The sequence below is a fragment of the Chlorocebus sabaeus genome, chromosome 10 (assembly GCF_047675955.1).
Source record: "Chlorocebus sabaeus isolate Y175 chromosome 10, mChlSab1.0.hap1, whole genome shotgun sequence".
NCBI classification, from domain to species: Eukaryota; Metazoa; Chordata; class Mammalia; order Primates; family Cercopithecidae; genus Chlorocebus; species Chlorocebus sabaeus.
The window spans coordinates 35,942,710-35,969,573 of NC_132913.1; the positions used below are offsets into that span (position 1 = coordinate 35,942,710).

Below are 26,864 nucleotides of genomic sequence, written 5' to 3' on the forward strand. Positions count from 1 at the left end.
TGAGGGGTCAAGGAAGGCTACCAGCAGGTGATGACATATTAGTTAAAATACGAAAGATGAGCAAGAATCAGCTAGGTCAGTGGTTCTCAGTCAGTTGTGATTTTTGTCCCTCAGGGTACATTTGACAATGTCGGAAGATATTTATGGTTGTCACAACTTGGGGATGCTACTGGCATCTAGTGGGTAGAGGCAAAGGATTCTGTTAACATTGTAAGAAACACTGGAGATCCCCCCAATGACAAAGCATTATGTGGCCGCATATTTCAACTGCACCAAGGTTGAGAAACCTCAACCAGGTCAATGATTCCAGCCAAAGAGAAGAACAGAAGAACATGTGCAAAGATCTAGCCTCACACCTAGCGTGGCACAGAAAGGGCATCAAATATTTGACTAAATTTCTGGTTTAAATTGGTTGGGATCTCATCTCTATTTTTCTTTTTTGTCATTACTTATGTTGGATAAAATCCTGTTTTAAAAGGCAAGGGTAGGAATGAATATAGCAAACCCATTTCTCTTCAAAATGTATGTATAATTGAAAGCTTGACTCATGCAAGACAGTGAAATATAGTTGCTGAATGTGAGGATTTTTCATTTACTCTAGATGAATGTTGCTTGAAAACAGAAAATGACCTCTTCCACTCAATTGGTAAAGTGACTCCCTAAAAGTAGACATTTGTGGATGGGGTCCCCATATGAGTTGAGCTGAAATGGAAATTAGGGTTCTTAGGAAATAAATGGAATACGGGATAGGAGAAAGGGTGAAAGAGAGTTAAGACTTGTGGAGTACTTGCTAAAGTCAGGACCTATAGCTACTCTATTTCTTCATTTAACAAGTATTTATTGGGCTTGACTGTCCTAGATATCAGGACTCGGCAAAATAAAAGACTCAGGATCTAGTGAGGAGACAAATAAGCAAACAAACAATGATAACACAATATGAATAATGCTCCCACAGAGTTAATTTTGCATGAAGTGCTGAGAGTAGGCCTGAATCAATGATGATCAAGGTTGGGGGAGGATGAGAGGGCATCACTGTCAGGGAGTCTTAGCAAAGAAGCAGTTAATACAGATGAGATCTGATGGTGGAATAGGAGGATACTGATCAGAAATTCCAGGGAATAGCATATGGAAAAAGAAGGAAATTGTGAAACAGCATGGTCTGTTTAGAGTGCAGTGGGTGTGTGCTATGATATAAAGGATGTGAATGTTGGGGCTTGGGTTGTGATGGATGGAACAGTGGCGGGGGGTGAGGTTGTGGAGGGCTATATGCCATGCTAAGAAGCAAAGGAAAGGCACAAACAGATTTACATGTTCAGAATGAGTACTCTGGTATCATTGTGGGAACTGGATAGGAGGAAGGCAAGACTGGGAAAGAGTATCTAGTTACGAGACCACTGGTGCTAGACGAGCAGTAGTCCAGGCAAAACCATGTAGACATGGAGAAATGGTGCCACAACTGACAGCAGGCGGTGGGTGGGTCACAGGAATGAAAAGGCTACCACATCACGAGGACTTCATTTTGTCTCATTTTGAATGGTTTTAATTTTGCAAATAATCCATTGTTAGTGGCAATAATTAAATACTTATCTTTAATCAATTAACTGTTTTCACCTGTGTGAAGAGGAAATTAATTTCAATCTGAAATGACTAGTGGCTTCTGTTTCCTAGATCAGGACTGAGTTTATTCTTTAGGGATCAGTGGAGCCGGGAGGAGTGGCCTAGAGTGGGTCTAAGAGTAGTAGTTATAAGAATAAGAAACCTGAAATAGTGGCCACCATATACAGGCCAGAGGACATATCTGTTAGAGTGTAGGAATGGAAAACAGGGAAATTTGAAGGCTGCACTTAAAACTGAATCTGTAGCAAATTGATTTAATGTGAGTTATGAGTGTGTAATTTACCAAATGTGTACACAGCTGGTATACTAGATTATGTTACATTATGTAAAATAAGTAGCTGGATTTCCCCTAGAAGCAATGGGAAGTCTCAGTGTAGGACCTTGCTTGGTCTGATGCAAGTGACTTATTCAAACTCCTTAGCTTGATGTTCAAGCCTTCCATCATTGGGCTCCAACCTACCAATAAGAACTCTATCCTCTTGTGTCTTCATTGGTTTGTGCTGCTATAACACATTGGTTTCGTTGGTTTGTGCTGCTAACACCTGAGACTTAGTAATTTATAAAAAGTAGAAATTTATCACGCCTGTAATCCCAGCACTTTGGGAGGCCGAGGCGGGCGAATCACAAGGTCAGGAGATCGAGACCATCCTGGCTAACACGGTGAAACCCCGTCTCTGCTGAAAAATACGAAAACATAGCCGGGCGTGGTGGCGGGCGCCTGTAGTCCCAGCTACTTGGGAGGCTGAGGCAGGAGAATGGCGTGAACCCGGGAGGCGGAGCTTGCAGTGAGCCGAGATTGCGCCACTGCACTCCAGCCTGGGCAACAGAGCGAGACTCCATCTCAAAAAAGAAAAAAAAAAAACAAAGTAGAAATTTATTTCTCACAGTTCTGGAGGTTGGGAAGTCCAAGATCAAAGTGCTGGCAGGTTTCATGTCTAGTGAGGGCTGCTTTCTGCTTCTAAGATGCCACTGTGTTGCTGCATACTCTGGAGGGAACAAATTCTGTGTCCTCACATGGCAGAACAAACAGAAGGGAACGAATCCACTCTCTTAGGCCTTTTTATAAGGTTCCTAATTCCATCCATGAGGGACCACCCTCCTGACTTAATCATCCCCTAAATGCCCCACCCTTTAATACTATCACACGGGCAATGAAGATGTAACATATGAATTTTAAAGGACATTCAGATCATAGCTATATATATAGCTTTTTGTGGTTTATATAGCATTTTCACACACTTTATTGCATATTCACAATAACACTGTGGGATTGTCAGGTATTCTGTTATTGGCAACAATAAAAACTGAGAATGAGAGAAACTAAGTATTTTGACTAAATAGCCATTAGTAGGCAGAACCAGGACTGGAAGCTTTGTTGATTACATCTTTGCATTTACCATCCCCCATCCTTTGGGTTCCTGATTCTGGAATGCATCCTATCCTTCCTCCCTTTTTGTGTTTGCTTGCACATTTCTTTTTTTTTTTAAATTTATTTCAATAGGTTTTGGGGGAACAGGTGGTGTTTGCTACATGGATAAATTCTTTAGTGGTGATTTCTGAGATTCTGGTGCACCCATTACCTGAGCGGTGTACACTGTACCCAGTGTGTAGTCTTAAACCCTCGTCCCACTCCCACCCTTCCCCCAGAGTCCCCAGAGTCCTCTGTACCACGTTTACGCCTTTGCATCCTCATAGCTTAGCTTCCACTTCTAAGTGAGAATTGATGATGTTTGGTTTTCCATTCCTGAGTTTTCACTTAGAATAATGGTCTCCAATTCCATCCAGGTTGCCATTATTCATTCCTTTTCACAGATGAATAGTATTCATACATATATATATATATATATATATATATCACAATTTCTTGATCCACTCATTGATTGATGGGCATTTGGGGGTGGTTCTGTGTTTCTGAAATTGCAAATTGTGCTACTATAAACATATATGTGCAAGTGTCTTTTTCGTATAATGACTTTTCCTCTGGGCAGATATCCAGTAGCAGGATTCCTGGATCAAATGGTAGATCTACTTTTAGTTCTTTAAGGAATCTTGACACTGTTTTCCATAGTGGTTGTACTAGTTTACATTCCAACCAGCAATATAGAAGTGTTCCCTTTTCACCATATCCATGCCAATATTTTTTTTTCTTTCATTTTTTAATTATGGCCATTCTCGCAGGAGTAAGGTGGTATTGCATTGTAGTTTTAATTTGCATTTCCCTGATAATTAGTGATGTTGAGCCTTTTTTCATGTTTGTTGGCCATTTGTATAGCTTGTTTTGAGACTTGTTCATTCATGCCCTTAGCCCATTTTTTGATGGGATTGTTTTTCTTTCTGCCAAGAATGAACTTCTTGCCCCATTTCCACCTGTTCACATCTTTTTCAAGGACCAGGTAGTATTTCCTCCCTACAGCTTTCTCTGACATATTCCAAAGCCCATCAACCAGTTTCTCTCCCCATAGCATTTTTTTGGTGTGGGTTTCTCTTAAGATAATAATCACTTTCTATGTTGCACCATAGTTAACTGTGTATGTGTTTTGTCTCCTATGCTAGGTAGTATACACTGAGAGTGGATACTTTCTCATCTTTGAACCCTCATAGCACTTAGTTGAAAGCCTACTTACTTAGTAGAAAGTGTGGTAGGCATTACTGAATGTTTGGACGGATGAAGTGAGAAAGGTGAAAGTCCCAGAGGCATGATCTATGGAAAAGAAATGTTTGTAACACTTTCCTCTCTCCCCAATATCGCCTCTTTATTCCAGGGATGAGAGCAGACAAGTACCCTAAAAAGTTCAAAGATGCTTAGCCAGTGTTCTTTCTATTTAATTTTTATGGAGGGTCACCCAATTTCTGACATAAATTCAACCAGGCATAGAGTCTCAAACTTGAGTCAAGATATCTGGTAAACCAGCCAGGCACAATGGCTTATGCCTGTAATACCAGCACTTTGAGAGGCCAAGGTGAAAGGATGGCTTGAGCCCAGGAGTTCAAGACCAGCCCTGGCAACATAGAGAGACCCCATCTCTAAAAAATAAAAAAAAATTTAGCCAGGCGCAGTGGCATGAGCCTGCAGTCCCACCTGCTTGGTAGGCAAAAGTGGGAGGATCACTGGAGCTTGGGAGGTTGAGGCTACAATGAACTGTGATCATGCCACTGCACTCCAACCTGGGTGACAGAGTGAGACCTCGTCTAAAAGAAATTTAAAATAAAAAAATAATAAAAAGGCTGGTAAACCAGTGTTATGGTTAGTCATAACTTTTATCTTCTCTGATTAAGAACAATAACCCTAGGGCCATGAAGTCTTTGCATTTGCCAGTGTTCCTTTCCACCACTTCCTAGTTTCACCTTCCTCAGCACACGGGTGGAAGTTTCACAGAGAAGGCCTATCCAATACTTTACAAAAGAAACGTCCCCATTGACAATTGTATCCTGGCTCTGATAGACAGAAAAAGAAAATATGTACATGCAGTGGGGCATGGAAACTGGGATCAGCTCCACAAAACACCAGAAAATGTATCTCCAATTTACATCTTGGTTTTCTTCTTTATGATTTTTAACGGGTGGTCCCTAAATTCATTTCCTGCTTTTTTATTGGTTACGTTAAATATTCAAACAAAAACAATATGGAATTCAACTTAATAACCACACAAAAAAAATTAAAAATGGGTAAATGACTTGAATAGACATTTCTCCAAAGATATACAAATGGACACCAAGCATACAAAAAGATGCTCAGTATTACTAATCATCAGGGAAATGCAAAACAAAACCACAATGAGATATCACCTCACACTGTTAGTGTGGCCACTATAAAATAACCACACAAAATTTCATGTTGGAGAAGAGGTAGAGAGATTGAAACCCTGTACACTGTTGGTGTGAAGGTAAAGCGGTACAGCTGCTACGGAAAACAGTCTAGCAGTTCCTCAAAAGATTAAAAATAGTATTGTCATATGATCCAGCAATTTCACTTTGGGGTATATCTAAAAGAAGTGAAATCAAGATCTCAAAGAGATATTTGCACACCCATGTTCATAGCAGCACTATTCACGATAGTCAAGAGGTACTAACAGATGAATGGATAAACAGAATATAGATTTTTTTTTTTTTTTTGAGACGGAGTCTCGCTCTGTCGCCCAGGCTGGACTGCAGTGGCGCGATCTCTGCTCACTGCAAGCTCCGCCTCCCGGGTTCACGCCATTCTCCTGCCTCAGCCTCCCAAGTAGCTGGGACTACAGGCGCCCGCCACCACGCCCGGCTATGTTTTCGTATTTTTCAGCAGAGACGGGGTTTCACCGTGTTAGCCAGGATGGTCTTGATCTCCTGACCTCATGATCTGCCTGCCTCGACCTCCCAAAGTGCTGGGATTACGGGCCTGAGCCACTGCGCCCGAAAAGGAAAGTAGAATATTAATCAGCCTTAAAAAGGAAGGAAATTTCGACACATTCTACAAATTGGATGAACTTGGAAAACAATATGCTAAGTAAAATAAACCAGATACAAAAAGACAAACACTGTATAATTCCACTTATATGAGGTATCAAAGTAGTCAAATTCATAGAAAGTGAATAGGGGAAAATGGGGAGTTGTTATTGAATGACTATAGAATTTCAGTTTTGCAAGATTAAAAAAATCTGGAGATTGGTTGTACAATAATGTGACCATATTTAATGATAGGGAACTATATGCTTAAAAATGGTTAAGATGGTAAATTTTATGTTACGTGTATTTGACCAGAAAAAAAAAAAACAAAAAACTAATATTGAACTATGAAATTCAAGGAAATGTCAGGCTGTTGTTAAATTTTCTAATGAAGTTCTCTGTCTGACTAGATGGGAGAAGTGAGAGCCTAATATCGTTAATTTAGTTAATTGAGTACAGGAAGTAATACCTGCTTTGTAGATCCTGAACAGCTCTTTACTCAACAGCACTTAATTCGTCACCAATACCAGGTGTAGGGTAGAAAAGGAAAGTTATGTTTATGTCTTGCAAGGGGTAAGAGGAAACACTGTTTTTTGTTTTTTGTTTTGAGACAGTCTCACTCTGTCGCCCAGGCTGGAGTGCAATGGCGCAATCTCGGCTCGCCGCAACCTCCATCTCCTAGGTTCAAGCAATTCTCCTGCCTCAGCCTCCCAAGTAGCTGCGACTATAGGCATGTGCCACGACACTTGGCTAATTTTTGTACTTTTAGTAGAGATGGGATTTCACCATGTTGGCCGGGCTGATCTCAAATTCCTGAACTCCAGTGATCCACCAACCTCGGCCTCCCGAAGTGCTGGGATTACAGGCAAGAGTCACTACACTGGACCAGAGGAAACATTGTAAATTTCATTAGTTGCAATAAAATACAAAGCAACCTGTGAAAAGAACATAGGTCAATAAGAATGGATTGTTAAAGATCGTTACTGGATTAAATGAGGGCAAAGTCCATGTCTTTCTTGTTCCTCATTCCTTGCTCAGCTCTTAGGTTAGGCATAGCAAGTATTTAATAATTATTTGTTAAATGAATTAGAAGTGTCTAGTATAGTGCCTGGTGATGAGATTGTGCCAAGTGTCAGTTCTTTTCCCCACTGCTCCCTGCGATTTTTCTGTCCCAAGAGCCCTGTATGTCTTAATTCTATATCATAGTCTAATCTTTTTTATAAGCATTAAGAAAATAATTAAAAATATTTTTTTCTCACGTTATTCAAAGGGCATCTAAATATGGGTTGTGGTAATAATAAATTGATGACTTAACCCATTCAAAGTGTTTAATTTCTGGTACTTTCTTTAAAAGATAATCAAGATTTATATATATATTTGAAATAAAGGCTCACTCTGTTGCCCAGTCTGGAGTGCAGTGGTGTGATCTCAGCTCACTGCAACCTCCACCTACCAGGTTCAAGCAATTCTCCTGCTTCAGACTCCCTAATAGCTAGGATTACAGGTGTGCGCTATCACACCCAGCTAATTTTTGTATTTTTAGTAGAGATGGGGCTTCACCATGTCTGCCAGGCTGGTCTTGAATTCCTGACCTCAAGTGATCTGCCTGCCTCAGCCTCCCAAAGTGCTGGTATTACAGGCGTGAGTCACTGCACCCAGCCTAGATAAAAATATATTCTTAATAATAAGGAAATTTAAGAAGCCAGTATTTAAAAAGCCAATTTAAAACATTAGCCTCTTCTTAAGTTTATATTTTACCATGCAGACTACTTTTGATTATGGTCTAAGAGAAGCAGTAGGAAATTTGGCAACCTTTATATTTTGACTCTAGCTTGTTTTAATTTTTTTTAAGGACAAAAAGTCACCTATTCTGGATGCTGAAAACTTGTTATCATTCACATCTGCCCTGTTTATCTTGAAGCAGTACAGAAGAGTAATATGACTTCTTTTGATTCTGTATAATTTTAGAACTAAAATGAACACTGTAGATAACCCCTCTCTTTAACAGTTGAGGACAATGCTACTGGAGAGGTTGCATAACCTAAGATCACAAGGTTGACTAATGCCAGGGCCAGGTGTGGATCCAGGTTTCCTTGCCTCCTGAATTAGGGTTTTTCAAACCATATTGCTGCACCCATGTTCAGTAAATAGTCCATGAAAGAAAACAACAGAAGCAAAAGGCCCATAAATAGATGGAGATTGGGGTCAAGGGCAGAGGGAAGAGATGAGAGCTGGAACTTCAATATTTACAAAGACCATGGGTGGGATTCTAAGACAATAGCTGCTCCAATCCCAGGTTTGCTGTAAGAATTTTAAATGCAGCATATTTTAGTTGGTGGAGAAAAACTTGGACAATTGCAAGCTCCATCTAAGATCCCTGCCCATCTTCTCTTGACTCTGATGACCTCCATCTATAACCATGACTAGAAAATTAGGTGGCATGATCTGTGCGCTACAATTAAAGAGGCACAGGGAATACATAGAGACCTTGTACTGTTTTGGAACATGGCTTGAGGCTTATGAAATTGGCAGGATTTGCTTTCTCCTCTTTTCTTCACAACTGTCCAACCAACCTTCCCATCCCTGTCACCACCCCTCCCCCAGCATCTTCCTACCCCTACCTAGAGAAAAACAGGAAAAAAAAAAAAAAAAATGGAGAAGGATAGAGCCAAAGACAGAAAGGAGACAAAAAAGTATAGGGAGAAGAAAAGAAAGATGAAAATTAGGGGGAAAAAAAAGATGAAGAAGAAAAAAGAACCAATGAGATGAAGTTGTGTAAAATATTCTGATGAAGAATCACCTGGTATATTTGTTAAATGTATATTTCTGGGCCACATTCCAGATCAGCCAAATTGGATTCTATGAGAGTAGTATCATTTAAAAATACATTTATTTTTTGATAAAATAATTTCTTAAAATAAAATAAAATAAAAGCTTTTTGATAAAATAATTTCTCCCTTTTTGTTAATTGATTTCAAACTTGCAAATCCATTTGCTTCTTTAAAACTGGCAAAAAAGAAATACTTCATTTATTTTCCTAAAAGTCTTTTCTTTTGTATTGTACATAACAGTTGATGATGTTACTACACACAAAAAAGTTGGTGTATTTTCACACACATCAAAGCAGCTCAGAGACATACCACCTTCCATCAAAAGGATCTGCTCTCATGAGAGTAGCAGGATAATGTCAAATGTGTTCTTTTCTGCCACAGGCGCTGGTGGTGTGGATGCAGGAAAATCCACACTCAAGCAGTGTGCTCTTTGTCTTTTTCTTCAGGTCCGTTTGTTGTGATGTTTTGTAAATTATAGATCTTTTGTTCATCATTAGGCTTTTTCTTACTGGCACTTGGCTAAACTTAGAATATTGCCTGCCATGTTAGCAGTCCCATTGGGAGGTCCTATCACAGCTTGTCTGCAAGGCCGTATCTGTTTCTGCTATGTCTGCGGTCAAATTTTTCTATGGCAGAGCCTGCTGTGCTAAACAACCTTCTGCAGAGTATCTACACCTGAGTGCACACGTGGAGTTAGTTATAATATAATGTGTCCCCATCAAGCTGTTCTTGCAGGGATGGTGGTTGCATTTCAGTTGCATTCGAGGTGCCTGGTATATTAGTCATGGCCATGTTAGGAATCCATACTGAAAAGGGCATGCTGTGTAGTGATCATGTTGTCTAACCATATTGAACGGTGCCTACTGGGTAAGTGATCATGTTGTGTATCCATATCTAGCTGGGCCTGCTGTGATAGTGATCATGTTGTGTGTAATTGCATGGCCACCCTGGGAATTTATTGCTATAGATCAGGCTAGAGGGCAGAAGAGAAGCCAATAATTGTGCTTGCTCTGGGCTGTTAGCTGTACTATTTAGAGCAGGCATCACCTTCTAGGGTGGGAAACATATCTTTGATTTGGGGATGAAAACAAAGTTTACATTCTCAATTCTAAGCATTTTGGGGTTATTTCCTCTTTTCTATTTCACGTAATGGCAAATTATTTGTAATTTGGGTAAGATTACTCTATAAGTAATAAAATCTATACATTTAAAGGTTACATTAAAGTTAACATATAAGCCAGGTGCAGTGGCTCATGCCTATAATCCTAGAGCCTCAGGAGGCTGAGGTGGGAGGATTGCTTGAGGTCAGAAGTTCAAGACCAGCCTAGGCCATGTGGTGAGACCCCTATCTCTAAATAAATAAATAAATAAATAAATAAATAAATAAATAAATAAGCAAGCTGTGTTTGGTAGTGAGCACCTGTAGTCCTAGCTATTCAGGAGGCTAAGGTGGGAGGATTGCTTGAGCCCAGGAGTTCTATGTTACAGTGAGCCATGATCATGCTACTGCACTCCAGCCTGGGTGACAGAGCAAGACCCTGTCTCTAAAAATAAATAAGTAAAAAAATAAAATTAACATATGAAAAAATCAAGCTTGAGTTAAGCTTATTCACATAGAATGCCTTCAGAACTGTTCATAAATTCATAAAACTAACAAAGAATAAAATATCCTGCCAGAGAACACAAAGTCAAGCAGGATATTTATTATTCTATTTTGGCTAATCTCTTGTTTGGAGAATTTTCTCACCTCTCAGGAGTCAGGAAAGATTAGTAAAACCAAGGCTACCAGCCTGATACTCCAATATTTTTCTCCTTAATTAAATTTTATCAGTGGATAATAAAAAGGAGAGAAGGTCAGTAAGTGATGGGCCCGGTTTAGTAAGCACAGCAATATACATACATCTAGATCAGTATGCTCCTTCAAAGCAAAGACTTGGGTAAACTTACCGCATTTTGGGAACTTTTCTTTTGGAAAGACTTTCAGAGTTAGTTTACAAATCATATAAGCAAACCAGTGTCATTATCTCCTTCTTTTATTACCATAAAAAGAAAGAAAGAAAAGAAAAAAAGAAGAGCATGTACTCAAATGGCTCTGGCTCACTCAGATTTGACTCCAAGAGATGTTGACTCTTTATTAAACCAGTGGATATGTAGATGGGGACACATTAGGATAAATATCTGTTAAAAACAATCAGACAAGCATTTTCAAACATCATTTGTAAATTCTTTGGGAAATCGTCCCACTATGTTATATATGTTGTATAATGACTCCTGCTAATATTCCTTGTGAACACAGTAGCCTTATTTTGCAGGTGAACATAAACTCAGACACAGCCAGTCCATGGATTATGGGGGGATTTTTCATTGGTAAGTAGCCTAGCTCTTTCTGATTTCGAATAGGAGTTAACCATGCTGCTGTTCGGAAAGAAATTTGGACTTTTAAAATTATCTTTAGAATTTCATAAATCAAGAGGAGGATAGAGGGAAGGAAGAAATGGCAAAGGAGACAGGGTAAGAGGGAAGATGGAAGAAAAAGCAGAATCCCTCCCCTCAAATCCAGTCTTAAGGTCATGTGATTCATCTCATTATAGTTATTGAAGAGAATTTTTGCACAATGAGAAACATATCTGACTTTTCAGAGTCGATTAAGTATTTAGATATAAATGTGTCTCTCCAACAAAGATACGATCTTCCCATTTTGAAGGCTCTAATGTCATCTTTTTGGCAGGGCCCTATGGCCACGCCGATTTGAATAATAGTTCCACTCTGTTCTTGGGTAGTTGATGAGCCCCAAACAAAGCTAGGGAATAAAGTGTCAACTGGGAGTGGGGAAGGGTGGGAGGGTGTATCTTCAGTTTACTCTAGTTTTTAAGAATTTAGAATGAACCATAAACTGGAGTAGAAATTCAAGATTTCATTTTTCCTATGTGCTACAGTTCTAATTTTATCTAATTTTAATCACCTCAAGCCATGTAAATAAAAACACAGAGGGAAAAGAATAGAAACAGTAGCTTTAATGTTGATTGGGCCTGTGTGCCTGGCACTGTGTTAGCCAATTTGTATCATGTTATTTCATCTACTTCTCATAAGAAGCCCATGAGATAGGCACATTATACCCATTTCACAAAGTAACAGAGGTTCACAGAGCTGCAATAATTTAACAAGGGTCATAGAACACAGGGAGACCAGCTTTGTCTCTCTCCAAAGCCCACGCCGGCTCTATTACCAGATTGTAATTCGTTTTTTAAAAATTTTTTTAAAATTTTTTTGAGACAGAGTCTTGCTCTGTCGCCCAGGCTGGAGTGCAGGGCACGATCTCGGTTCACTGCAAGCTCCGCCTCCTGTGTTGACACCATTCTCCTGCCTCAGCCTCCCAAGTAGCTGGGACTACAGGCACCCGCCACTATGCCCAGCTAATTTTTTTGTATTTTTAATAGATACGGGGTTTCACCGTGTTATCCAGGATGGTCTCAATCTCCTGACCTCATGATCCTCCCGCCTCGGCCTCCCAAAGTGCTGGGACTACAGGCATGAGCCACCTTGCCTGGCCTACCAGACTGTAATTCTTTAAAATGAGTTTTTAAAACCATCTATCTAGAACAATAACAGATAGGTTTATAAAGTAAAAAGTAAGTATTTCTTTTTATCATCATCCTTTCCTTGCAATCTCATTTCTCTCACTCAGGGGAATATTTTGGTAAAATATTCCAGACTTATCTCTATACCTAAAATAGGTTTCAAATGTTGTTTTCTTTGTTAGTCACTCAGGCACATTTTAAATGACTGGCGTCACTTCATACATGGGCTGGCACATGCTATTTAAGCCATTTCATTCCCATGAAGTAGATAAGTTGTAGGAGAAAAGACCATAAAAGTAGGGCCTTCAGGGACCAAGCTCCAGACCAAGCTATAACCGCCCTCAAACCTAGTAGAAGGCATCAATGTGGTGGTGAAAATTGGTTCTCAAACTGACATCCACTTCTGGAGTCCCTTTGCCCATGCAGATCTCCCAAGATATTCCTAAAATGGCAGGTCTGCATCATCGGTAGCTATGGGCCTATGTACCAGCCCTACAGGGGAACGCACAGTGCTAGAAGAACTGCTGCACTGGTAATGTGAAAGGTGGGGACTTTGTACATAAGTGTCCCGGGACTTAGTACATAAGTGTCCCTTGTATGGCAAGTAGGAGGACCTAATGTACTCCTTTAACAGAGGACACTCTGAAACTCAGTTTCCTTCAAAACCAGCTTTGCACAGTCTGCTGGGCTACAAAAGCTGCCCTCGAGAAGCAGCAGTTACAGACGGGGCAGCTCTCTTTCTAAGTAAGCAGAGGCACAATGTAAGCATTGGAAGCAGCATCCACTGCTAGAAAACAAAGCTTGCAAACAATGGCTATACCAACTAGAGGACAACCTTCACACGGATGCAGTGTGCAAGCACAACCTTTTCCTACCTCCCTACCCACTGATGCCATCTAACCTGAGATAGCAATGCACACCGTGTTTATGCAAAGGTCAAATTACCTCTTGGCTTTGCCAGTGGATACACCCTTAGCTCATTGCAAGAGCGGGACAAGAGCTTTCTATTCAGGCACTGGTTCTTGTTAAGCTTCTTTCTTTCCAGAAAATATCCTCCACAAGACGGTCATTTAAGGCATGTGGGCCTGCCCTTAATTGGGCATTTAGAAGAGCTACACTTCAGGCAATCGTAATAGTGCACAATTTTGAGCTCTCAGCAGCACAGTTTATCAGGAGACAGCTGAGAGAAAAACAATCTTCAGGCAGGATTGCCTGGGGCTGTAGTATCCATTCATACCCCAGATCTGTATGGGGTGGGGCTCATGGCTTCAGACATCCAGCTCCATTCTAACCTCTGCAGAATTGCTTGTGCTGGATTGCATATAATGCCGTCAGTGTATATGGAGGGTCACTATAAGAAACAGCCCTTGGATGCCCCTTTTGTATCTATTGTAAGAATACTGTTGAAATATCTGTTATATCACCTAGTTGCTCTATTTATAAAGACTCTTGGACATTGCAATGAGGACCAGGAATAACTGTAACTCTCCTGAGCAGTCATTTTATCTAATGGATATTGTGAGCTGTGAAGCTGACAAGGTTCCTAATTTCGTGTTACTAGGAAATTTAGAGCCCAAATGCTATCCTAGCGTATTTTAGCATCTCTCAAAAGCCACCTGAAATCCTTTCTGAAACAAGGTGAGAGGTGTGGGTGAGTCAGTAAACTTCCAGGTAATTAGTGTGTTTTAGTTCAATGGTCTCTGTTTCTTTCCCTGCCAAAGTCCCCTTTAATAGCTGAGGAAAGACAAGTAAATCTGTTTTCAAATTTGGAGAAAACAAAGTTGCTTTCCTTTCTACCTCCTAACAAGTCACTGTGGAATTTAGGGGGCTCTCAATATGCTACCATCAGAACCTTTTTCTTAGGAAACAGGTTATTTGTTCTAGGGGACAACAAAGATCAGATCAATAAGGCGTGGCTGTTACTAAATCAATTCACTGATTTTCTTCAATTCAGATTTCCAGCTGCATACGCCATTCACAAATCTGTGGTTATAAACATTTAATCCTTTGTTGGTGGTAGAGACTTACAAAATAGGTGAGAAGAACCACGTTTAGACTAGCAACCCAAGTTTCCTGACAATGGACTCCTCTTAGCTAACTCCTGGACCCCAGTGAACTCAGTGCTCTGAGCCTGCTTGTTGTCTGAGACGGGCCAGCAAAGTCAGTGAGACTAAACTGCCTTCACAGGGATAGAAACAACCTTCCAAGTTACCTTTCAGAGATGCCTCAGGAGAACAGGATGCACCAATGGAGACAGAAGCTGAGAAGAATATACGTTTCAGGAGCCCTAAACCAACAGTGGGTGTGCACCTGTAGCCCCGAAAGCCCCGGGATCGCCACTCCAACACCCTTATGAAAATAATATGAATCATCCAGCTAGTTCCATGAATATAATAGTGGCTTCAGCTGAATGACAGCTGTGCTGAATTTAGAGTGGGTTTCTTCCAAGTGTGGAATTTCTCGAGGGCAAGGTAGCTGGATTGGAAAGGATCCTATTTTTTATCTTCCATGGCCTTGCTCCAACAATTGTATTCCTGTTCTAAATTCAGCCATTTTTAAAACCTCACTATCATCCAATTTTATTAAAATAAGGACTTATTTTTAAAAATAATTATTTTACTTATTTTATTAAAATAAGTAGGCTCATATTTATCAGCTCAATGGAACCTAGTGCCTCTCAAAAATCCAAAGTCCAGGCTGGGTACCGTGGCTTGCTCCTGTAATCCCAGCACTTTGGGAGGCCGAGGCGGACGGATCACGGGGTTAGGAGTTTGAGACCAGCCTGACCAACGTGGCGAAACCCCGTCTCTACTAAAAATACAAAAATTAGCCAGACGTGGTGGCATGTGCCTGTAATCCCAGCTACTCAGGAGACTGTGGCAGGAGAATCGCTTGAACCCAGGAGGCGGAGGTTGCAGTGAGCCAAGATTGCACCACTGCTCTCCAGACTGGGTGACAGAGAAAGACTCCATTTCCAAAAAAAAAAAAAATCCAAAGTTCTAAAATTACATCTACATAGCTTGCTTGCTGTTTGGACACACATAACTGTCCAAGTCAGATTCATTAGCTTCGTCACAAGAGCTTTGCTTATTTCTCTTATCCCCATCCAAAAGCCTGAGTGAGCAGCGTCAATCTATTCCAAATGTGGAGCACTGGGTGTGTTTTACGGTCAGGGGTTGGGCAACAAATGAGACAGCCTGTCAGTGCAATTCAGATTGGGTGTTGTGGACCCTCTGGAGCTGTGTGTTTTCAAATCTGTTTCTTTTTTTCTTAGTTAACAAAATGCAGAGCTTTCAGGCTATTTTGGAGTCTATTTGGATCCTTTGTGGAACTGGGAAGTAAATTGTCAGCTTATACACAAGGTGGCACCCTGTGATTCCAACCAGGTCTGAGAGGAGTGATGCTGCTAAGAAACTGAGCCACAGTCACAAATTTTTATTTACCATCTCCTATTCCCACTGTGGCAAATGCAGAGATAGAAGTAGATGTTTGGCAGGTCACCTCTCAGTGTAGTCTCTGTCCCTACGTCTCAAAGACGCAGAGCTGCCTCAGAAAAGGGCACTGGAACCACGGAACTGATTCCAGTCGATTGTAATGCATACCCCACATTCAGATTACATATGGAAAACAACGAAGCTTTATTAGTACTAGGCTCATTCCTGGGAACGAGGGGTGGAGATGCAGTTCACATACTAACCCAATTAACTTTCAATTGGTTTTGCTGAAACCAGGAGCCAATTAGAAAGAACGTGACATTTACAAACACTCTGAAACAGTTGAATAGCAACTGTGTTTACTAGTTTTAAGAGTCCTTTCAAAAAGTAATTTGTCCATTATTTGGAAGTTGCCTGCCTTGATTATAGTACTGGGAGATGGACACTGGAATGTAATCCTAATTCTAACAGTTATTTGACATTTATTCTAATTTAGACCACATTTAGACAGTGATTTTATTTTGATATGGCTTTAAAACTGGTTTTAATTATTGGGTGCTTATATATTATGCTTGCTGGGCTAAATGCATGTCATTTGGAATTGGTGTAGAGTATATCTGAAGTGGACTGATTTTAGAATGACTGTACTCAGCGCATTGTATGTGGAAATTAAAATAGGCTATTATAAGGCTACACACCCATTTGAAGCAGGTCTTGATAAAAATATTTCATAAGAGAATTTTTTATTTTATAAGATTTTTTTGTTTTTAGCACTAACAATTATATGAGTATTCAACAAATCAGTCAGAAATAAACTTTATGAAAAGTGATATTTGCATAGAAATAAAAGTTATTTTCCAAATGTGAACAGGGGCTTTCTGGTTTGGGCACTGAATTGGAAGCCAAGAAAACACAGGCTGTGTCTCCGTTGAAACGCATATTGTGTTATTCGCCTCAAACGGTTTTATTCCCAGCTCTATAATCATTGCCTACAGGGCAAGAAGAAAATGGAGATTTGGGGAAGAAATCGTTTACGTGGTCAAAGTAAAAGAACAATAAAGAAACAACTACTACAGCAAAAAATCCCTTCCTGTAAATTCCAGGTTTCAAAAAGCTGTTTTTGAATTACATTAATCGGTTCTAAAATTTCTATGCCCAAAGGTAGGAAGCTGGACAACAGGGTAGGCCACAGTAAGATCAAATATTGGCAGCAATAGCTAGGTCAGGTGACAGGCCAGTAAGATATGTGAACTATAAGCTAGAGTGGCATGGGGTCAGTATCAGTGAATTTCTTCATGGAATATCAGTCAACAAATATACTTTAGATGCTTGCCATATGTAAGGCATGGAACTGGGGATACAGTGATTGACAGACAGATGTTGTTCCTGCCCTCCTTAGTCTACTACAACTTTAGACTCTGGCTTATGTGCTCTCTTGGCCGTTGGCTGGAAGGTCTTAGTAATCAACTTTGAATTAGCAGCTCTAGAATGCTGACTGGTCAATAAACTGAGGAGCCTGGATAGCAGGGTAGCACCACTGAGAAAACAAGAGTTTTGGAGTCAGGTCAGACCTGAATGTGAGCCCAGTTCTGCAAATTGTTGGAATTGAAATTTGGCAAATTATCTGATGCTCAGTTTTCTTACTGGTAAAATTATATTTTTTTCATAGAGTTATAATAAGAATTAAGTGGAATTCAACTAGTTGAGATAATATATATAACATGTTGCTACAATGGTTGGTATATTACACATAGTCAATATTTCCTTTTCTGAGAGAAACAGTAAAACTAAACACAGGGACTAGAAGAAAGCTATCCTTTCTGAACCTGAGGAGGGCTGGGCATCCAGATGAAAGCTCTGGATGACTCATTTCTTCAACTATCGCTTTTTTCTTCCCTTTCAGGCTTGAACCCAGTGCTGACCCCCTCCCAAGAACTTCTTGTTCTTGCTTCCAGAGGATTGGAACTGTTCCAGAGGTAGCACTTAGAGAGCAGGACATGCCCATAAGCTTGAGGAAGGTACTGCTTACAAGAAATGAGTCACAGCATCTCCATTGTTTCCAACAACAAAGTGGATGAAAACCCCTGAAGCCCCACTAAACAATACTCGGAGTTTTGCTGGGACAGACTGGTTAGACTATTTGGACACTACCATGAATACTATATCCGCCATTCTGCCTTCAAAGGAGGAGACTGTAGAGAGAAAAGGGAAAGAGGAAGAGGAGGAAAAGGGGGGAGGGGAGGAAGTTAATGGGAAGAAGGACGTAATAGAGGAAGAGATATAGTTTTAACGTCACACAGAAATAACAGTGGGAATCAATTTTTTCACTGTTGGTCTTTAGGAAATCATCTGCCTTTCTCTGAGTTAGGCAGAGTATTGATCGATTATTAGAAAATGGTAAAATGTGTTAAAAACTCTCTTTGTACGGTTTTGTGAGAAATGTGTAATGCTTAAAGACTAACCAAGAGCCTCTTGGCTAAACCAGGTGGATGTCAACAATAGCTAGTACTCATTTGAGTCACCTTGGTTTTCCCTCCTCTTGAGAACTTTCTCTAACCTGTTTAGGCTGCAGTCATGCCTCCTTTCTCTGAACTCTCACAATTATTGCCTAGATCTCGTTTGGTAATTAATCATGTCCTACTTACTGCCTGTGTCATCTCTTGTATTGTTTTCTTAAAATATTTACACTTTTTTTTCGGTTGTCATTTATCTTTCCAGCTGTCATTTTCTTTAACTATTTACATCTCTTACTGTTACTCATCTTTCCAACAGTCCTGGCATTCCATTAAGGTGAAAGCTCTCCGAGGCAGGAACCTTTTCTCAGACTTCTTCGAGTCTTCCACAGCACCCCACATTTGACACACATCTGCTACTTCGCAAATGTGTGCTGCCTTGGTTAAATTTTTAGAAGCTGAACTTTTAGGAAAGCGCCTATTTTTGAACTCAGAGAAATACCTACCATCCATTAAATAGCTGTACCGAAGTTTCGGTGACAGGGAACCTAAGTTCACTTGTTGCATCTGGCAGCCTCAAACCATGAACCCTCACTGCTGCCCTGAGCGTCCTCCTCGCGAAGCCGAGGACTAGCGCGCTGCTGCACCTTGGAGAGCTCTTTCGGACAGGTACGGAGGGGAGGGCGGCGGAGAGGGCTGGCATCAGCAGCGCGGCGCCCCTCGGAGCAGAGTGATGGGAGAGACCTCTCGCACCTCTCCGGGATGAGCGCCTCGGAGGATGCGAATTAGCCTGCGCTCAGGGCGCCTTGGAGGATAAGCGCTGTCCGAGTACAGGCTTGGGTGATGGCTAGTGGGGTCCGGGTCGACATCTTCCCTTCCCGCTTCCGGACTTCTGCATACACGCGCTGCTCGGCGCGGCCGTCTTTGCCCGGCGCCTTCCTGCGGGACACCCAGCGAGAGGGATGGCCGGGCGGCGGAGGCAGAGGCGCACGCTCCCGGGCGCGGGCGAACTTGCGCACCTGGCACCTGCCACACAGCGAAAGCACCGGCCGGCGAGCGGAGGGGCGCTGCAGCCGCCCCCTCTCCCTGGAGCCGACCGAAACCAGCACGCTCCCGCGGGCCGGCAGCGCCGCGTAGAGAGTGGGTGGGCAGGCAAGGGAGGGGAAGGGAGAGGAAGGAGGGAGGGAGGGAGAGGGCGAGGCGCGTTCCCGCGGCGGGGGCGCGCTCTCGCGCGGGCTGCCGGGATCGCTCGCCGCCGCTGTGGTAATGTCCGCCATGTTGGCCATGGCGCAGGGAGCGGATCGGGCGGGCGAGCGGCGGATCTAGTGTGTGGAAGCGGCCGCGGGCGGCGGGGGGCTGTTTTCGGGCGGGGTGGGCGCCCATGCTGTGGCCGGGGGCAGTGAGGAGGAGGAGGAGCGGGCCGGCCGCGCTGCACTGAGGAAGGAGGTGGAGGAGGCGGCGGGAGTCCTCCCCCCCTCCCCGCCCGCCCCGCCGCCGCCGCCCGGGCTGTTCCTGTAAGGCGGGGAGACAATGAGTAAACTCTCCTTCCGAGCGCGGGCGCTGGACGCCGCCAAGCCGCTGCCTATCTACCGCGGCAAGGACATGCCTGATCTCAACGACTGCGTCTCCATCAACCGGGCCGTGCCCCAGATGCCCACCGGGATGGAGAAGGAGGAGGAATCGGTAGGGACTCGAGTGTTTATTACCCCCCTTCCCTCCTCCCCCCTCCCCTTTGTCAGTCGGGCCTCGCCATTCACAGAGCGCTTTACGCTCGCTGGAGGGCGCCGCTGCTGCTGTAACGCACGGGACTCTACGCCGGCGGAGTAGCGTAAACCCTCTCGGCTGGCGTAGCGCCCGCCCGCGGCCGCCATGTTGTTGCGTCCCAGTGTTGTGATTAGCTCGCAGCGCTGCTTACGCTGCCGTAAGGGGGCCTTGCCGTAAGCGGCGGCCGGGAATGGCGCAGGGGATGCGCTGGCCGCACTTGGCGTACGGTCTCTGTTTACCTTCCCACCTCCCTCCCCCAGGCGCGGGGCTAATTAATGGCGGGGTATTATTTGGCTAGGCAAGATGATTATTTTTTCCACTTTTAAATTTTGTATTGGGTTCTCTTTGAAATGACTGTAGAAGGGCGCTTTCAAAACAAACATCTTCCTCCCAGCAGTGTAATCATCCTGGCTTCCCCGCCCGCGACGGTGCAGCGGGATGAGGCGGAACAGCACTGCGGCGGGGGAGGGCGGGGACCACGACTACCGACCGGGTAGTAGCGTCCGAGAGCCGCCCGCCGGCCAGTTCAGCCGACCCGACCCGAGCCGGGCGCGGGGCGGACGGGCTCTGACTGCTTCGCCGAGACGGCCGTGCTCCATGAGCAGTGTTAGAGAGGAGCCGGGGATGCCCCGGAGCGAGCTGCGGGCGTAGCGTTGTCCTCGAGAATTGTCATTGCGAGGTGATCCTTAGAAGTTGAGGACCTAGTGCATCTAAATTGGCAGTTGTAATTTTGATAATACAGCACCTTTTGGGAAAACTGCTGCTTTTCCTCCGATGGGTTAAATTTTGCAGACGGTTGAATATCTGGCTTAACAGAGAGTGTTTATGACTCGAGTGGTGTTACTTGCTTGCGAAGTTCATAGTAACTGCACCCTCAAGAATTTCTTCAATGAACCTGCAGTCCCGCCTTATTGTCAACCTCGGGTGTGTGTGGATTGGTTCTCTTGCTTCTGTGGCTGTCAAAAGGAAGCTCGAGGTTTCCGTGATTGGTTTTCTCTTTTGACTATTAATATTGCAGGAAATGCTTTTATGCCTTTGATTGGCTGGTCGAGTTCTGACCTCACTGTGTTACCCTGTTATTACTACTTTGCTCTGATTTAATCACATTTCTCTTTGATTACTTGAAAGTCTTATATTTTCAGTAGAAAATGAATATGGCCGTAGTATCAGGATGAACTTAACTGTGTGTGTATACAAACGTATATGTAATACATATATATACATGCACATATACATACATATGTGTGTGCATATATATAAATATATATCATCAAAACAGCATTTATCTCTAAGGTTTAGAGCTGTGAGAACTTTTTTTTGTATGTGGGAACTCTTTTATTTGTTTCAAACTTGACTCAGTTTTCCATGGGAAGGAAAATTAAGATAAAATTATATTATGTACAATAGTTAATTGCATTGAACCCTAATAAGCACAACTTTGGATATTTTTGCTATTTTGTGGGTCTTGATCCAAAAGAAAGATGGCCTTAAAAGTACCAGTATTGTGTGTAATTACTTGGATCCTATTATTTTAGAACTTGAGTCAAGAAATCTATTCTAGGCCGGGCGCGGTGGCTCACGCCTGTGATCCCAGCACTTCGGGAGGCCGAGGCCGGCGGATCATGAGATCAGGAGTTCGAGACGAGCCTGGCCAGTATGGTGAAACTCCGTCTCTACTAAAAATTAGTCGGGCGCGGTGGTGCGCGCCTGTTGTCCCAGCTACTCAGGAGGCTGAGGCAGAAGAATTGCTTGAACTCGGGAGGCAGAAGTTGCAGTGAGCAGAGATCATGCCACTGCACTTCAGGCCTGGGCGACAGAGCGAGACTCCATCTCAAAAATAAGGAAATCTGTTCTAGAGTGAACAGTTGACTCCTGGAAGATATCTTACTTTTTGCAATCACCAACATATATGGTCCTTAGTATGCTGCATATGTTTTGGTATTTTATCTTAATTTAGTAAGATTACTTACAGAGTAACTTTTTCATGCTTCATTAAAAATAAAAGTGCTTAACTCGTGTTGCAATTTTTTTGTTTGTTTGTTTTTTGAGATGGAATTTCCCTGTTGTCGCCGAGGCTGGATTGGCGCGATCTCGGCTCACTGCAACCTCTGCCTACTGGGTTCAAGCGACTTTCCTGCCTCAGCCCCGCCGAGTAGCTGAGATTATAGGCGCCCACTGCCTCGCCCAGCTAATTTTTGTATTTTTAGTAGAGTTGGGGTTTCACCATATTGGCCAGGCTGGTCTCAAACTCTTGACCTCAGGTGATCACCCTCCTTGGCCTCCCAAAGTTCTGGGATAATAGGTGTGAGCCACCGCGCCTGGCGGCACCTTGCATATATATATTTTTGATACTGAATCTAACTCTGTCGCCAAACTGGAGTGCAGTGACGCGATCTTGACTCACTGCAGCCTTCACCTCCCGGGTTCAAACGATTCTCCTGCCTCAGCCTCTCAAGTAGTTCGGACTACAGGCACGCGCCACCACGCTCAGCTAATTTTTGTATTTTTAGTAGAGACGGGATTTCATCATGTTGACCAGAATGATCTCGATCTCTTGACCTCGTGATCCACCTGCCTCGGCCTCCCAAAGGGCTGGAATTACAGGTGTGAGCCACCGTGCCCTGCCGCACCTTGCAATTTTTTATTAACTCTTCTAGAAAAAATTATTTTCAAAGTAGAGCATGAGTGCTAAACCTGGATACTTTTCAGTAGCCTACTTCAGTTGCCCAGTTTTAAGGAAGAAGAAATCCAAATTCTGATAAAACGAGAGTTGAAACCCAGAACCTCTGATTAACTTTGTCCTGTCCTTTCTGCCTCTTTAATAAATGCTAAAAGTGGAGGTTCTTAAAATCAATTAAGCAAACCTTAACAGTTAAGATTTATAGTCTGAAGTCTTTTGCTTCCCAGAGTGTCCCAATTGGGGTATCAGTTTTTCTTTTTCTTTCTTTTTTAAATATGTATGTCAGAAGACTTGTGTTTTCATGAGTGACAGCAAATTCATTTCTCTGGTCTTATTTACAGGACTTCTGTTATTAAGGAGAATTATGTATTTATAAAAATGGTTCTGCCTTGATAAATATTTCTAAGCAACAGTAAAATGTCATATGTTTCACAAATGTTTTGTGTTTCACTTGAATTGTATTTTAAGTAACTTTCAATGTCTGGATGTCCTTAACTCCTTATTTTTATAAGATTTTTTCTTTTGAATCAGTAGGCTTGTAACGAACAAACCAACCTTGGCTTACGGATTCACAGTTGTTGCCGGGTGTCTCTGAACTGTGCTGTACTGCTTGGTTGGCAAAATCTTTTGAATCCTTCGTGGATGGCTTTTTCCCCATTCCCTCGCTATCCCCACCCACCCTTAAAATTAAGGCCTGTCTCCTCTGTGTAGCTATTGGACTATCATTAGACTTCGTTTATATAAACAAAGTCATTGACTAGATTTTGAGTTACATTCTGACTGATTACATTCTAACAATGCTTGGATAAGGTGATTAGGTGTTCTTGGGCATTGGTAACATTGTATCGTTGATAATCATGTCATCCTGTGTAGCCTCTTCTTTTGGACATGGAAACATCTTTTACTTATTTTCTTCCCTGTCCTTATTATCATTGTCCTCTGCTGAGAGCTGCCAGTTGGCATCCTCCTTTAACTTGGTCTTTGTAGTTCTCCTCACGACACTTGGTCTAGGTCAAGTACTGTACACTTAGGTTTATTTAGAATTTAGACCAGAAAAATCAGGCAGCCAGCAGTTCTGCCACCTCCCTATGAGAGTTGTATAGTGGTCGTTGATGTTTTTACTAATACCTGCCATTTACTGAATACTTCATATATTCCAGATACTGTGTTAAGGGCTTTACATATATTGTTTCATTTAATCCTTTTTAAAAATAAACTTTCTTTGAGGTATAATTTACGTACGAAAAACGTACCTGTTTACATTGTGGAGTTTGATGAATTTTGACAAATGCATACATGCACGAAAACAAGATATAGAACATTTCCAACATTGGAGAAGTTCCCTTGTGCTCCTTTGCAACTAGTCCCTCTCCACTCATAGTTCCAAGCAACTGTTTATTTGTTTTCTTTTACTGTAGAATAGTTTGCCTTTTCTAGAATTTCATATAAATGGAATCATACATTTTTTTGTGTCTAGCTTACTTTGTTCAGCACGATACATTTAAGATTCATCCTTGTTGTATGAGTCTGTTCCTTTATATTGCTGAGTAGTAGTCCAGTGAATTTGATATGCTATCTTTATGCATTTCTCTGATTTTTGAGTTGTTTCCAGTTTTTGATTATCATTTAATTCTGGTAACAGCCCTATGAGGTATTACTGTTTCTGTTTTATAGAGGAAAAACTGAAAGATCTTGCTGCTAGTGCAGGGCTGAAATTCAGACCCTTGATATTGGTGTCACAAAAGCATATACTCATAGTCACCATGCTTGCATATTCAGGGTTCTTACAGAACCCAGAGTTACCATCTGAACTGTGATTAAGTTTATTATAGTTTTTGTAAATAATATTTTACTTTTTATAATTTCGGAAGGTTTAAAAGTGGCCAATTTGGTTAGACTGTTAAATTATTAGGAAATGTAGTTTTTTCATTACTTAATTTGGTCTGACTTTTGCTCTTGGCTTTTCAGATTTTCTTTTTTTTTTTTCTTAGCAGTTTGTTAACTTTGCTTTCCCCTGTATTGGCACCATTATATTTATCCCCGTGTTTATGTTATCTTAAGCATATAAGAAATTTGTGGGAAACTCTCCCATTTTATTGTTTAGATTTTTCTCCTGCTAGAATATAATGTCTCTAAGGGCAAAGATCTTTGCTTATTTTGTTCATTAATATATTCCAAGTGCCTGGAACTGTGCCTGGCACATAATGCATGCTGAAAAATGTTTGTTGAGTGTTGAATGGGCTTCTATTTCTTTTTTTGTTCGAAGAGCTATATTTGTGTCTCTCCTCCCCCTCCCCCAATATCTATCTATATATAAAATTTATTAGCAGAATTTGATAAATTCTTCCTTCAGGAATTCTTTTTGGTTGCTTACTTTGGTACTATGTATACCTAAATATTATATCCTTGTTTCCTCTTGAGTCAGAGGCCTCTTTAAATATAGAATCTTTTCACACACAGATATGGTTGCAGTATAAATCTTTATCTTGTTTTAAGTAACTCTTATAGGTGTGTGTAGATTTGTGTGAGATACTTTTTCATACCAGAATGTACCAGTCTACATGAATCATGTGGTTCACCTTATTTTTAAAGAAGATCCGTGACTAATTTGAATTGCCATATCTCCTCTCATATGTTGTCTAATTTTTGCCATTATGTTCATATTTTAAGTGATATTTTGAATTGGTAGGGTAGGAATATTATCAGTTTTGATACCTTTTCAGAATTACTATTGGCAGTAATATATTTCATGTTTCATAATGGAGAGGGTATAAAATGCAGTTTTGTAAATTGATACTGTAAAAACATGAAGCATTTCTTCTTTTAACAAAAGCAAATGACATGCCAGTTATTATCTAAATGCCAGTTGTTATCTAAATAAGATATTGGGAAACTAAAGTGTTCTGTATAGCAAAAGTATGTGTAAGGCTGTTTACTGAAATGTTGTTAGGAATAAAAGAAGATGCAGACTTTGATTTCATGGAACTTAAATGAACCATTAAGTCCAAAAACATGTATCTGGAAAGTTAGCAAAAACTACAGGGTTAAGACAACCTGACAGACATCAGAAGAGCATTAGAGAAAGTTAAATGTTAGTGTAGTTGAGAGGCATGAGGTGATTCATTGCGTGTTATAGAGAAGGTTTCTTGGAGAGAGTCGTAACAATTTGGGCTTTCAGGTTTGGTTGTATGGTGTATGTTGAAGCAAATATTTGAGCATAGGAATATCTAAAGCAAGTTCTGAGGATGCTGAGTAGACCAAAGGAAGGTTCTTCCATGGTAGATGTTTTCTGTCAATCATTGCCTATTCTTCCTGTTTAGAAACTTCAGGAGGATAGCACTCTGATGTTGCTGACCGTATCATTCTCCTGTTTTTGTTTGGACATGCAGACATCTTTTACTTCTGTCTTCCCATTCCTTTTATCCCTGTTATATCTTCAGCACTAGAAACTGTTTAAAACATAGAGGCACTCAGTAAATATTTGGTGAATGAAGGAGTAAAAATAGGGGTGGAGATTAGGTTGGAAAAAAGGTAGAATTATACTAAATTATAGATAGTTTTGAATGTTAGGCCTAGAAGTTTCTAGGGTGGTATAGATGAAAGACCACTGAAGTGTGGTTCTGGAGTTTTTGTTTCTAGTTCTGGTTGTCATGGGTTAACCCATTTATGCCTAAATGGGTTAAATGGCCATATAATTTGGGAAGTTGCTTAGCTTTTCTGAGCCTCAGGTTGTTCATCACAGCTAACATTTGAGTGTGTGTTTTTGAGTGTGTTGAGCATGTGCCAGGCACTTTGTTAAACTCAGTAGATGGTTTAGAGCTGATTATAACAGTAGGACATATAGGTGTTACTACTACTTTTTTTTTTTTTTTTTTTTTTTTTTTTTTTTTTTTTTTTTTTTGAGACGGAGTCTCGCTCTGTCGCCCAGGCTGGAGTGCAGTGGCACAATCTCGGCTCGCTGCAAGCTCCACTCCGCCTCCTGGGTTCACGCCATTCTTCTGCCTCAGCTTCCCAAGTAGCTGAGACTACAGGCGCACGCCACCATGCCCAGCTAATTTTTTGTAATTTCAGTAGAGACGGGGTTT

The 26,864-nt window shown here is 41.6% G+C and overlaps 1 protein-coding gene across 3 annotated transcripts in view; it reads left to right on the top strand.

Annotated features, from left to right (window-relative positions):
• The first annotated feature begins 19,573 nt into the window (after positions 1–19,573).
• Positions 19,574–26,864, top strand: part of EPC2 (enhancer of polycomb homolog 2) — a 149,652-nt gene continuing 142,361 nt past the window's right edge. For all 3 annotated transcript variants that reach the window (XM_007964942.3, XM_073019675.1, XM_007964943.3), the window contains exon 1: positions 19,574–20,018. In XM_007964942.3, the coding sequence (XP_007963133.1) occupies positions 19,866–20,018 (153 nt within the window). In that variant the 5' untranslated portion in view covers positions 19,574–19,865. The remainder of the gene's footprint in view (positions 20,019–26,864) is intronic.